Source organism: Alosa sapidissima, chromosome 22 (assembly GCF_018492685.1).
Source record: "Alosa sapidissima isolate fAloSap1 chromosome 22, fAloSap1.pri, whole genome shotgun sequence".
Taxonomy (NCBI): Eukaryota; Metazoa; Chordata; class Actinopteri; order Clupeiformes; family Clupeidae; genus Alosa; species Alosa sapidissima.
The window spans coordinates 22138167-22151328 of NC_055978.1; the positions used below are offsets into that span (position 1 = coordinate 22138167).

A 13162-nucleotide genomic window follows, 5' to 3' on the forward strand; every position below is an offset into this window, starting at 1 on the left:
TAAAAATGTTGATTAATTCTATCTTAATTAATCTATTGCTGATTAATAAATCACCGTCCTACAGAATAGATCAGTCTATTGTAGAGGACTTGAACAGCACTTGTAATAGGCATGGGAGACCAAACATTGTTAACTTGCAAAAAATATTAATCTGTAGTTCACACATAGGTAGTAATGTTTGTCTAAGATTTCATGTGGGTCTTTGGATGTGTGGAAAACACGATCATCCAAAACAGTGAGAAGGCTCCCAGTCAAAGCCTTATGGAGGAAGGTGCTGCCCCCTGCTGCATACCATCAACAATTTGGAGTCTCACAGACCTTTAAACACCATATAATAAACAAACACTAATCATCTTTTCAGAGTGTTTATCAAAATGGGTACATCACTGTGCCTTCAAGAGCAATAAGGGGTACACACACCACGTGTCAAATCCGCTCCATTACTTTTCCACCAGCCTAGTTTTAATCTATAGTCTATCCTATGCCTAGTTTTAGTCTATACTCCAAAGATCAACAAATAAAACCATTGATACAATATTGACAGTTTTCATGCACTTCTTTAATATATCAGTTTTTCATATTCACAACAAATACATTAAGCTCTGTTCCTTTTATAATATACAGTCTTAAATATTTTTACACAGAAATATTTTCTCAGAATTTCCTCTATCAAAATGTCGGGGTATTTATGTCAACCTTTATGTCATTTCGAAATATTTTATAGCTCATTTCATGTTTAGTCTCCATGCCTCTTAGCAAATGGACAGTGTTTTTTTTCTCCTTTGTACAGCTATTTACAGGTGAAAACAATCTCCCAAAAAAGGTATGTGATAGTGCTCAGCTGAATGGGTTTATGGGACGAAGAGATTTAAGGTGCAGGCAAGGAGGCAGGAAGAGAAGAGGGACATGAAAATGGGATGTGTGGGGGGGGGGGGGGCAGATTTGTTAAGATCAAGAGAGTCTTCTCAGACACTAAGGACATTCTGGAACCTAAAACGGGAAATGGGAGAGGAGAAGGTTCTAGAAGAAATATATAAAAGACACCTCAGTCAAAACCCACAGTCTCACAGCCAAGATTAAACAACATCTGGAAATATTCACCCTCACTATTTGTTTTTAGACAACATTCTTATAGAAAATAAGAACATCTCAAAAATAAATAAAACACTCATTAAAAACACACTTCCACGCATTCCCGTAGCTTTCCTGTTCATGGTTTGTAAAGTTCCACTGAATATATTGGTGGATTTTGCAGCCAGCAAGAATGGACAAAAAGGGTTATCAGAAATAATATACATGTTATGACAGTAATCAACACATCCTCTCTTCTGCTGTTGTTGTTGACGGCACCCTACCTACACCAAAATCAACTTGCTTTACACTTTGCTATTCCTCTCATGAGGAAACATCTGTTCTGAAACTCCCCTGAATCGAGACGGACCCAAATCAGGGATAGATCCTTGCTTGTTGTGTGCAACCATATGTGCATGTGTCGAGTAGTGCCCGTGGGTATTCTGTACAATAGCAAGCATGACATGGAGCTATTAGGTAGAAACAAAAGCCAGGCAGCATGCAGCGCTGTGTAGCCTCAGGAGAAGAGAAGAAAAGAGAGAGAGAGCAAGAGAGTGAATGTTCGATGGATGCCAATCTGCAGAGGAGGACTGGGAGACAGGCTTGTGAAAATGGATGGGCGTGATCTCTGCCAGCCACAAGAAAAACATACTCTTGCAAAGTCTGCAAAGACTAATAATAATAATAATAATAATAATAATAATAATAATATACAGAAATTTGACATTTTGGAGGGATAACATAATGCTAAGGAATGTCATCAGTGAAAAAGGGGAAGAAAAAAAAAAAAAAAAAAATCAAACTAATGTAGGAATTAGGTGGTTGGGCTGGAGAAGAAACCAGCATCCCTTTTTGTAACCACCCTCAGCATCACTGCTCACCTCTTAGTCCTCTCAGCTACCCAACACACAGCAGCTTTACGGCGCTTCATTAACTGGTGCCGTTATGCTTATGACGATATTTTTTTTAGTCCATGAAAAGGCAAAATTGCTCGTTTGCTTCAACCAATTTCCACAAAGTGCAAGTACAAGCATTTCAGGATCCACATAAAAAGTTAAAGAAATAGTCACAGCTAAAAAATAAAGTCCTCTTGGAAAGAATAAACAAACAAACCAAAAACAAAGAGTCAATACATTTTAAGTCACATAAATAAAGTCTTAACTTTGCAGGCCTGCCTGACCACAAGAAAAAAGGCAAAACAATAGAAAAAAATTAATTAATAAAAACCATTGACCCCTTCAAACGGACACTGGAATGCAAAACATGACAAGTATTTCTACTTTTTTTTAAAAAACAAAAGCTGGCACGTTTCAGAGATATCCAAAACATTAAGCTTAATCCAGTTGTGGATGTGGATTCTGCGCAAAGAAAAATAGATGGCAGCCATCTTGTAACGTTTCCCAGGCCAAACTTGTTGGTGTTTAAAGCCAGACAGACATAAACACATCTGAAATAGCGCAAGCAAGAGAGTCCAAGAGAGTTGAATGCCAAAGCTTGCAAAAGGTTAAAAAAAAAAACAGAAAAACAAATAAACAAAAACAACAGGAAGGGTAAATTTTGCATTGCACTAAATTCATTGGAACTGACTTTGACCTGCAAAACTCATCCACGATGACCGACTTACACTGATTTATCTGGACACCCATGGTCATGAATATTTCCATCAGCTATAAATAAAATTCTTCCTAGACTGAAACTGTCTCTGTCTTTCTCTCTCTCTCTATATATATATATATATATATATATATACTGTATTCGTCTCCACAAAAGCTGTGAGAATGTAGCCATGCGAGTATATCCGCATAATCACATTCTGGCCTGGCTTTTTGTGAACTAGAAAGCCTGCATTTGAAAAACGGAAACTACCATTAGGCAACAACACCCCTGGAGCAGACTTTGAAAGAAAAAAGCGAACACTCTCCAGCCACCATAACCTTTCACAGCATATATTTTACAGTGATACTGATATCTGACACTGTAATTCGGATAAGATGGTGGAAAGCAGACTTGTTTTTTGCTTCTACAGCGTACTGCTGTAGTACTGACACAGCCAGTGAAGTACTTTCTTTTTGACTATGTGAATTGAACCCTTTTATTTGACTAGCTTATCAGCTCGAAGCCAGTATACCCTGACCAAAAAAAACGACAAAAAACCCACAATTAAACCTTCTCAGTCTGTGCGGAATTGTGCTGTGTATTTGAAAGCTGGGCTTAAAGCAAGGGTGTTTCTGTAGCTGCATTTTCAATGGAAAAAAAAAACAAAAACAAAAAAAACTCAAGAGCACCAAGATGGCGATTAGTCAACATGCCATTTTGCACATGGTATGGATGCTTGAATCTCAACTACATTTGACTCACTGGACATGGGTGGCCTTGTGCAACAGAGCGAAGGATCACTGCCATGGAATGTGAGTGGTTGTGGGATTGTGGAGGTTGTGGTCAGCGATGCAGCAGGAGTGAGCCATGTCTTCTTTGTACAGGCATGAGACTGGACAACTCGGGGTAGGGAAGGAATGTATAGACCCTTTCAACAATAAAAACAAAAACAATGCTTGAACGTTCTATTTGGGCCCCAATCTACTTCCTCTGCATTAAGATAACATATGGAATGTTAAAACGGAAGTCTTGTGGGGCCAACTATGATGCTGATAATGGAACTCTCTTGAAAGGGTCCATACAGGACTTGCTTTCTACATAGCCGAGAGAAAGGGGAACTAGAAGAGCATCCCATCCTCTTCTGTTGTAACAAGCTCAACATTAGAAGAAAGAGAGAGAGAAAAAAAAAAGCTTTTACACCAGCAGCTCCCATTATACCCTAAAACACATAGATATATAAAAAAAAAAAATTTTAAAAAAAACACGAGAAAGATTTTTTTTCCCCCAAAAATGTCATTCAAGTCATCTTCCAAATAGGTTGGCCCTATGACCTCAAAACCTCAGACCTCACTGGGATTGGCTCTGACCTGACACCCGTCGCCCCACACTAGCCAATGAGACACTACCGGGTTGGAGCGGTCATTCCGTCCACAGTCAAGTGCCAATGGTCGATAAAGAGTATCCTGTGCCCTGGTTGGCTACAACTAAACCCACACCACCACCACCCCTCCAGACCCCACTCCTTGTCTGCCCTTTTTGGAGAGACAGCGGACGACAACGACTCCATCGTGCCCTTCTTGACTTCGCACTCCTCCTTCAAAACGCTCCGACTGACTCTCTTGCCCATCGTGGGGAGGGCGGCCGTGTCCCGTCCACTCTCCATTTCCCAGTTTGTCGCAACAGTCTCCTTTGAATTATGTAGTTGATCCCATTAGCATTAGTCTCCCTCTTGGTTGTTTTATGGTCAAGTGTTTTTGTTGTCGTTGTTGTTGTTGGCTGGAGGGGAGGTGGGTGGGTGGGTGGGGGGTTTAAGCCTGGTTGTTTGTATTACATATTGTGAACCACAGATGTCCTGTTGCAGAGATCATTTTGTTGTCGTTTTGCTTTTCTTTTTTTTGTCCTTTTTTCCTTTTTTTTTTGTTTGTTTGCAACTCCATTTTGAGGCTGTAGCTCTTCAGGTTAAGGGGAAAGAGAAACAGCACATTCTTTGAGACTAGGTTTTCTTTTTTTTTCAGCTTTATGCATGAACCCACTGTAGGAACACAAGACTTAGCAAAAGGTGATGAGGGATGGACTAGTGATGTCTGCAGCTCTACTTGAAGGCTGAAAACTCCCCTGTTAGGACAGACAGAGTAAGTGTGCGTTAGTAACATCACCCCGCTGAATAATAGAGTGACCTGGCACTCCATGTTGTTTCACACAACTTCACTAGCGTGACCCACAAGAAAGAAAAGCCCACTGTAGTAGGTGATGCATGTAGGGATACAACATTCAGTGTTTCCCATACATTGACTTATTTGTGGCGGCCCACCACAATATAAACCACACAATGATTTTCCAGGTTGTACTAAATTGTGCTTATCTGGTTAGCATCATAACCACGCTGCACTAATTTGCTAACAACTGTTGCATTCCAATTAATTCTGCAAACCTACCACCCCAAATAGAATTCAATTCTGTGGGAAACACTGAACACTAACTAGTTCAAGACGCAATTCCTTTTAATGGTGCTCTCCTTTGTCCTGCATAGTGCATCAATTACAACCAAGTACTTGAAAGGGTGCATGGTACTTGTGCAAAACATGGTAGATCTTGTTACACAAGTGCATACAAATGCATTTACTACCAGTGCATACATATATGCATTTAGTGTGTGTGTGTGTGTGTGTGTGTGTGTGTGTGTGTGTGTGTGTGTGTGTGTGTGTGTGTTGCGTGTACCATAGCAGCCAGCCTGGATGGGGGTCTTTGGGGAGGCGCAGGCATACAGGCTGAAATCTTCCGTCTGGAAGCCGGCGCGGTTGAGAGAGGGCTCCGAGGCGCTGCGGTGGATCTTGGGTAGCGAGCGTGCCAGCAGCTCTATGGAGGCCAGGATCTGGGAGAGGCAGGAAGGGGGGGCGGGGGGGGGGGGGGGGGGGGGGGTCACACGGAGAGGTTAAAACTGATGCAGCAAAGGTCACAAGAAGCAACTCGGTGTCACTCGTGTGTTGCTGGTCCATTTTTTGTCCCTTTTGTTCTTCTTGACAACTTGAGCTGGCATCATGCTTCTGGCCCAGACATTACATTAACTAATTACTGAGGCCGGTTGACTGAGAGGCATGTGTTTATAATGCCTAAGAATCACTGGACTGTCTTTCATTGGCTTCCAGTGCTTCCACCCTTGTACTCTATCCACTAGCTGTGCATTAGTGACACACTGAGGCCATCTAGTGGTCCACTGCGCACACTCATGTTACAACACAGCAACACACAACACACTTACTGCCGAGTAACAAACCACTCCACTGAGGGAACACGTGAACTAAACACACTGGGTCTGAGGCTTCACTGTTTTGCTAAATTTGTGTGTGTGTGTGTGTGTGTGTGTACCTGTGGAAAGAGGGGCCTCTCCTCCCGCTTCTTCTTTAGGCAGTCGGCCATCAGCCTCTTCATGGCCTTGGGGCAGTTACTGCGCACTTTACTCAGGTCCGGGGACAGGTAGCCCCGGCCCACCATAAATATGATCTAGAGAGAGAGAGAGAGAGAGAGAGAGAGAGAGAGAGAGAGAGAGAGAGAGAGAGAGAGAGCGAGAGAGAGAAATAAGCAACAAGAGATAAGCAACGCCTCATGGAGTTTTCACTATACCCAATACAAACAACTCCCTGTTTTTTTTTTTTTTTTGACTCAACAATGATGTAGCATAGTTCAAGAGGCTCCTGTTTTGAGACACCATCAGAGAACAACAACCCATCTCCACACAACTGCACTGATCAGTTCATCTCCTTGAATGGAGTGTTTATACAGAAAATTCTATTATTGACACTGTGTATGCTGTTTACAAAATATGCTGCTTTTGGAAATTTGATGATTACAATCTAAAATCTGAACAACAAAGGTGAGGGTATTGATTTAACAGACTCTGTTCCAGTCCAAGACTGTTCATGACCAAATCCGTACCACAGCTCACAGTATTTCCCCATCATCAGGACAGCAATGATCGAAGGGGGAATCCAGGAACTCTACCAATCTATCGAGTCAGAACAGTAATCACATCACTGATGGCCATCTGGTTTGCTCTAAATGCCACAGATTTCATTTCCACAACTAGTCTCTGAATATGCAGCTTGTGGGCCTGAGACTACATCAAGATACCATGGAATACATTTGAAGCACTGTCAGCATGGGGAAAACACACACACACACACACACACACACACACACACACACACACACACATACACACACATACACACACACGTTGCAGTGGGATGGTCGAGTGCAGAGGAAGGGTCAGGGGCGTACCTGGTCTCTGTTGTTGATGTTCGAGTAGGGCAGCACTCCAGACATCAGTTCGTACAGCACGATGCCAAAGGCATACACATCCGACTGGAAACTGTACGGATTCTTGTCCTGAAGCCGGATCACCTCGGGGGCCTGACACACACACACACAGAGAAACTGACTCCTACTTTCTACATTTTAATGACTTCATAAAATCATGTAAACTAGACATTACTAATTACAATAAATATAAACAGATATACAGACAATAAATGTGAATAAATTAATTTAATACATATATGACTGACTGAATGTATCAATGTCTCAAGAGTTATAAAGCACGCACCCACTAACAGACGTACCTAAAGAGAAAACAGATCATGCAGGCTAATGCTCCCTCCAATTGAATGGCAACTGTACATAAAAGGTAAACCTAAAATGGTGGTTGCTTTTTGCTCATTACTTTATGTGAACTGGGTCTGAAGTCTTCAGAGGCGGGAAAAACATAAAAGCATTTTAAGGTTGTACAGAACCCCAGTGGTATTCACCATCCACAGGATGGACACACACACACACACACACACACACCATATGCACATAAGGTTGTACAGAACCAAAGCGGTACTCACCATCCACAGGATGGACCCAGAGAGCTGCTCAAACTGGTGTGAGCCGCTCCAGCGAGACTTCACCGTGGCCAGGCCAAAGTCACCGATCTTCACCGTCAAGTCCTCATGCAGGAAGATGTCTGAGGGGAGGGTGGCGGTGAAGGCTGACCAACGACTAACTGGGAGAAGGTTACACTAAAGTCTATCTACCGGTATGTTAAATCATTTGACCGTTTCTGTTACCTTTTTTGGTTTTTAAATCATCGTTATTGCATCATAAAACACTCTCATTGTCTGTTTCTCAATTGGAAATTAATATAAATTGGACAATAACATTAATATGATTGATTTACAATAAAAACTTTGGCATGTGTTTGCACTGCATTTGCAAGCACAACACATGCACCCTGCATGAAAGTGAATCCAGTCACAAGCAATGCTACGAGACTGGACGTCCTTGGTCTCAAGGAAGGATACTGTTGCTCTTCAGGTCTCTGTGGATGATGGATTTGGCATGCAGGTAGCTGTAGAAGGTGAAAAGGTCAAGGGTCAGATAGCATACCTACATTTTTTCTCTCTCTCTCTCGCTCTCTCACACACACACAAAGTAGTATCAGCTGCTTGATTAGTGCCAGGCTAGGAGCCAGACTCCTCGTAGTGTTCCCCTTCATGCGGCTGACAGAAGTGTTGTTCTCAGACGCAAGACTTTGGCAGACATTTGTAGAGGCAACTCAACAGCTCTGCCTGAACCGATCCGTATGACAGCGGGCCTAACCACAGCTCGTTCATCACCCTCCATCACGCGGACAGCTCTGCTGCAGATGCTGTACGCGGATTTTCTCTCTCTCTCTCTCTCTCTTTTTTTTTTTTAAGGGATTCTTCAGGCCAACTCCTGACAGGTTGTCTGCTAAAACTGCTCTTTGTAGAGCTCTGTTTGGAGATCAGATCAATAGCAGTTTAGGGCGTCTAAGAGTTCTAAGGAGAACCTGAAAGGGGATACGATGAGGGCCTTCCAGGGGCTTCTCTGTGAAGAGGCCATACAGCACGGCCAGAGAAGCTATTCTGCTCTGACTGCAAACAATCTGGTGCTTTTGAAAAAGTGTGTGAGCAGCTGACAGTACTGGGTTTCTATGTTTTCAAGTGTCATTTTGATTTCTTGTTGGCACGCGCGCACACACACACACACACACACACACACACAGAAAGGGCAGAGGTGCCGTGACTTACTCCATGCCCTGCGCTGTCTGGCGGGCGATGTCGATGAGCTTGATCATCTCGAACTTGGTCTCGATGATGTGCAGGTGGTGGTAGAGGCTGGAGCCCTCGCACCACTGCGTGACGATGGCCAGCTGGGGCTTGGTGGTGTAGCCCATGAACAGCAGGATGTTCACATGACGGGTTTTCCTGATGACGGAGAGCGAGAGAGAAAAAAAAAATATATACAGACATGTTTATTAGAAAGTCAAAAGTATCACAGTGATATCAGTAAATACGAGTGCCTTACTGGAGTAGTAGGACTGGTTAAGCAGACTTTAAAACTTCTAGCCTTGGAATGCACACTAAACAGGCTGCCTGTAATGCTCGGCTCCTACCTGAGAACGCCCACTTCATTCTTGAAAGCCTGCAGCTGCTGAGGAGTGGGTGCAGTGACGTTCAACCTCTTCACCGCCACATCACCTGTGGGATGGGACTCAAACGCTCATCAGGATGTACGGTACGTCGTTTTCTAACAATCTCCACTCAGGAGGACTACAAACTTCTCATATCAACAATTTACGAGGGCTGGATTAAGCAAGGGATGAGGACAAAAATCACACACCTCTCCGTGAAAACAAGAAATCATCCCAAAACGTACAAAAATAATTAATTCACTTAAAATGTGCAAAACCAATTCACTGTCTGATTTCTGCATATTACATTACATTAGGCTGACGGATTTTTTAACCAAATCGTATATATATTGCATATTTTGGAAAGTACATTATTTTCAATCTTTACTCTTTATTTTACTGATTGCAACCTGCTCATTTCGATAATAAATTATGGGGATGGCTTCAGCAAATGATAGATGCAAAAAAACAAATATTCTCAACATACACAAAAAAAAAAACACTCAAAATCTTCATTCAATTTTGAAAGGACTTTCTAGGATATCCATCACGGGCATTTGAGTGGGGCTGATTCGTTTGCGTACCGTGCCACTTTCCCTTGTAGACTGTTCCAAAGGAGCCCGAGCCTATCCGCTGTCCCAGAGTGATCTGGCCCTCTGGGATCTCCCAGTCGTCGCTCGAGTCCCGCCGGCCCAGGGTTTTCTAGGACACATAGAGAGAGAGAGCAACAAAACCCCATGAAGCTACGACAGCTGGACACACTGAACAGAGCGGGTGGTCATTACACGTCACGATTACAATTCATGAGCTGAATTTATGAAAAATGTATTATTCAGCAGTATTTGAGAGCAAATGTGAGCCTGAGCAGAGACTCCTGTTGATGGATGATGAGTACCGCTGGGGATTTGTACAACCTTATGTGCATATGGTGTGTGTGTGTGTGTGTGTGTGTGTGTGTGTGAGTGAGACCAAAAAGGGGTGGGGGGTCACCACCGGCTCACCATTTTATTGCGGTCCTCAGACGAAGACGACGACTTTCGCTCGCGCTGTTGGCATGGCGACTTCTGCGGCACCTTCACATTGGTCAGGGAGCCTGGCAGCGAGGCAGGGGGCGTGGCGGACAATCCTGTCGTGGAACCTGCGTTGTTAATGGTCATGCGTTTTTGTGTGTGAATATTGGGAGAGATGGAGATTGATGGAGCAGGAGAAAAGAGGAAAACAAACGAACAAAGATGATGCTTGTAGGAAACAACTCTCAAGGCAAAAAGGTCCAAGAGTGAGTACAGAAAGAGGGGGGGGGGGGGGGGGGGTCAGGGAGAAGAAAAGGTAAAAGAAACTATGTGCTCATAAAGTGTGACATTTCTTGGGGTGGAGGGGTGTCACATCATACAGCACGTGCAGTGTTAAGTGAATCTTGTGGGCAAGGGTTTCTGGGAGGTGTAGTCTTCTTGATTTACAAGGTTCCACTGAGGTGCAGGGGAAATTCACTGTATGGGCTACACTTTTCATCCACTACAATCGGCACTACTAACTACTGTGGAGAAGACAGCACTGACATACTATGCTGATATATATATATAGTGTGTGTGTGTGTGTGGTATTGACAAACAGCATGTGAAAAGCTTTCAGAAAGACAGGGTGATACACTCACAGAGAGACGGGTGCACGGCACAGATCAGACTAGACCAGACCAGACCAGACGGACACAGACACGCACAGACTACCGAACAGACAGAGCAGGAGAGAGTGAGGGAGGGAAGGAACGAGGGAAGAGAGAGGGAGGGAGGGAGAGAGGGAAGGAACGAGGGAAGAGAGGGAAAGAGAGGGAGGGAGGGAGAGAGGGAGGGAGGGAAAGAAGGGGACGAACACAACGACACACGAAGGCCTAGCTACCTCGGAACACAGGCTCGGGGTCAAAATCAAAGACAGTGTCATTGGGGTAGGAGTATAGGAGGGGGCTTGAGGTCCGCGTGCGCTGTTTCCTCAAGCAGCGGGCTGGGTGGGTCGGGGGGGCTGCAAAAAGGGGCGAGAAGAGACAGACACAGGGTCACGCCCGCACCCCAGCCCCGCTCCCGAAACCCCTCAGGGGGGTGGGGGAAGAGGGTGGAGGGGTCAGAGGGTAAAGGTGGGGGTGGGGGGAGGGGAATTAAGGGATTAAGGGGTGGGGTGGGGGTGGGGGGGTAAAGGGTAAGGTGTGAGTGAAGGAATCATCTGCTGTTTTCTGAGGAGGCTTCATGACATGTTGTTCCTTTTGGAGATGTCCTTTGACTTAATGTAATGAATTACGGTTCATACGACTTCTCATACTCTATACTAATGTAATAATCAGTGGCTCAGAAATCATGTGTTGAGTATCTCTACCTGACAGCAAGAAATAAATATTCCAATTCTGGAAAGATAAATCATCAATCAAATGATTACCATATACTGAATCATCACCTTTATCACTTATTTATGTCATATTCAATATGCGTAAGTCCGTATCAGTTTGGGGTTTTAAAGATTATTATAAAAAGATCAAAATGCTGACAACCATGGGATGTTTTGCAGAACTAAGTCTTGTCTGTTGGTGTTGGGTGTTGTATGGGAGTGTGAGGGTTTGTGGCAGATCAGAGAGGGGGCTGCTTCAGGAGGTCCCCATGGGCCCCCCTCCTCCTCTGTGCTGTGGGCAGGTCTCACAGGCCAAAACACACACACAAACAGCATGGAGACATGGGATGAACGGAAGCCACTGAACGAGTGTGTGCTTGTGTGTGTGTGTGTGTGTGTGTGTGTCTGTGTGTGTCCGTCCTTGTGTGGGAGGTGTAGTCTTGATTTACAGGGTTCTGCAGAGGTGCAGGGGAAGTTCACTCTATGGGCTACACTTTTCATCCACTACAATCGGCACAACTAACTACTGTGGAGAAAACATCACTGACATACTATGCTGATATATATAGTGTGTTTGTGTGTATGTGTGTGTGTGTGTGTGTTTGTAGTGGTGGACTCTAACCCTGAACGTATTTACATGCCTGTGTGTGTTGACACTGCCAGTTGACCTGTGCAAGTGTGGATAGGTGCCAGTGTGTGTGTGTGTGTGTGTGTGTGTGTGTGTGTGTGACAAGAGGGGAATGCATACCTCCATCAGACCTCTGTAAACCTTGATCACGAATCAAGTCCTGAAACAGACGGGACAGCTACATTAGCATGACTTATTATTGACATATTATTATTCAGTGTTTCCCACAGAATAGGATTCAATTTGTGGCGGTAGCAGAGTTGGAGAATGGGGGGTATTAAGATCGTCTTGGTAGTGTATAGGTCTAATTGAGTGCCTGTCACTTTGAGACGTTTGAGGCAACCCTTGCAATTGTAACACAGTTGAAAGGCTGCTGATGTGTGGATGCAATTCATAACGTTTTCTACATAGTTAAAATAAAGGTTCGTACTTCTCCTTGGGACAAGCACTTTTTGAATTTTGTAAAACACTTTTCCATTTACATCGGGATTTTGCAAACATTCAGTGTCAGAGTCAATAAAATGAGCTCTTCAACGAAATTGACAAGCAGCTGTAAGTAGGCTAAGCATGCTAAATTCGACATCCAAACAGTATTCTAACGTTAGCTTTGAGATACTGCTTGATTTCACTTCAATGCAGCAGTTTTGAACAAATTTGCGCAGCATGGTCACGATGCTAAGCGGATTTAATAGCAATTTAGCCAGACGTCTTCTATGCAATGCTTCTATGTGGCAAACAATCGTGAATATTTTGTTAATGCACATACAGAGGAGTGGCAGCCGGCTACGAGAGAGAGCGGGGCGGGGCAAGGAAAGGCTGCGTGCGTAAAAAGCGCAGCTCAATGGCAATGCAAGGATTTGACCTTATATTTAATTTAAATTAAATTAAACATAGAATATTAATCTGTGGCGGCCGATTTTTATTTTGTGGCGCCCGCCACAGATTAGTCAATGTATGGGAAACACTGTTATTCATGTATAAAACTTATTGTACATACTGTTCAAGTTATTCAATGTCATTGT

At 43.7% G+C, this 13162-nt stretch overlaps 1 protein-coding gene across 1 annotated transcript in view; it reads right to left on the reverse strand.

Moving 5' to 3' along the window:
* Positions 1 to 537: 537 nt before the first annotated feature.
* The window catches only part of braf (B-Raf proto-oncogene, serine/threonine kinase), a 22673-nt gene continuing 10048 nt past the window's right edge, over positions 538 to 13162 (reverse strand). Inside the window, 12 exon segments of the mRNA XM_042077860.1 lie at positions 538 to 4782; positions 5386 to 5539; positions 6034 to 6168; positions 6946 to 7077; positions 7554 to 7672; positions 8010 to 8056; positions 8760 to 8936; positions 9125 to 9209; positions 9727 to 9844; positions 10144 to 10280; positions 11036 to 11155; positions 12261 to 12300. Of these exon segments, the coding sequence (XP_041933794.1) occupies positions 4760 to 4782; positions 5386 to 5539; positions 6034 to 6168; positions 6946 to 7077; positions 7554 to 7672; positions 8010 to 8056; positions 8760 to 8936; positions 9125 to 9209; positions 9727 to 9844; positions 10144 to 10280; positions 11036 to 11155; positions 12261 to 12300 (1287 nt within the window). The 3' untranslated portion in view covers positions 538 to 4759.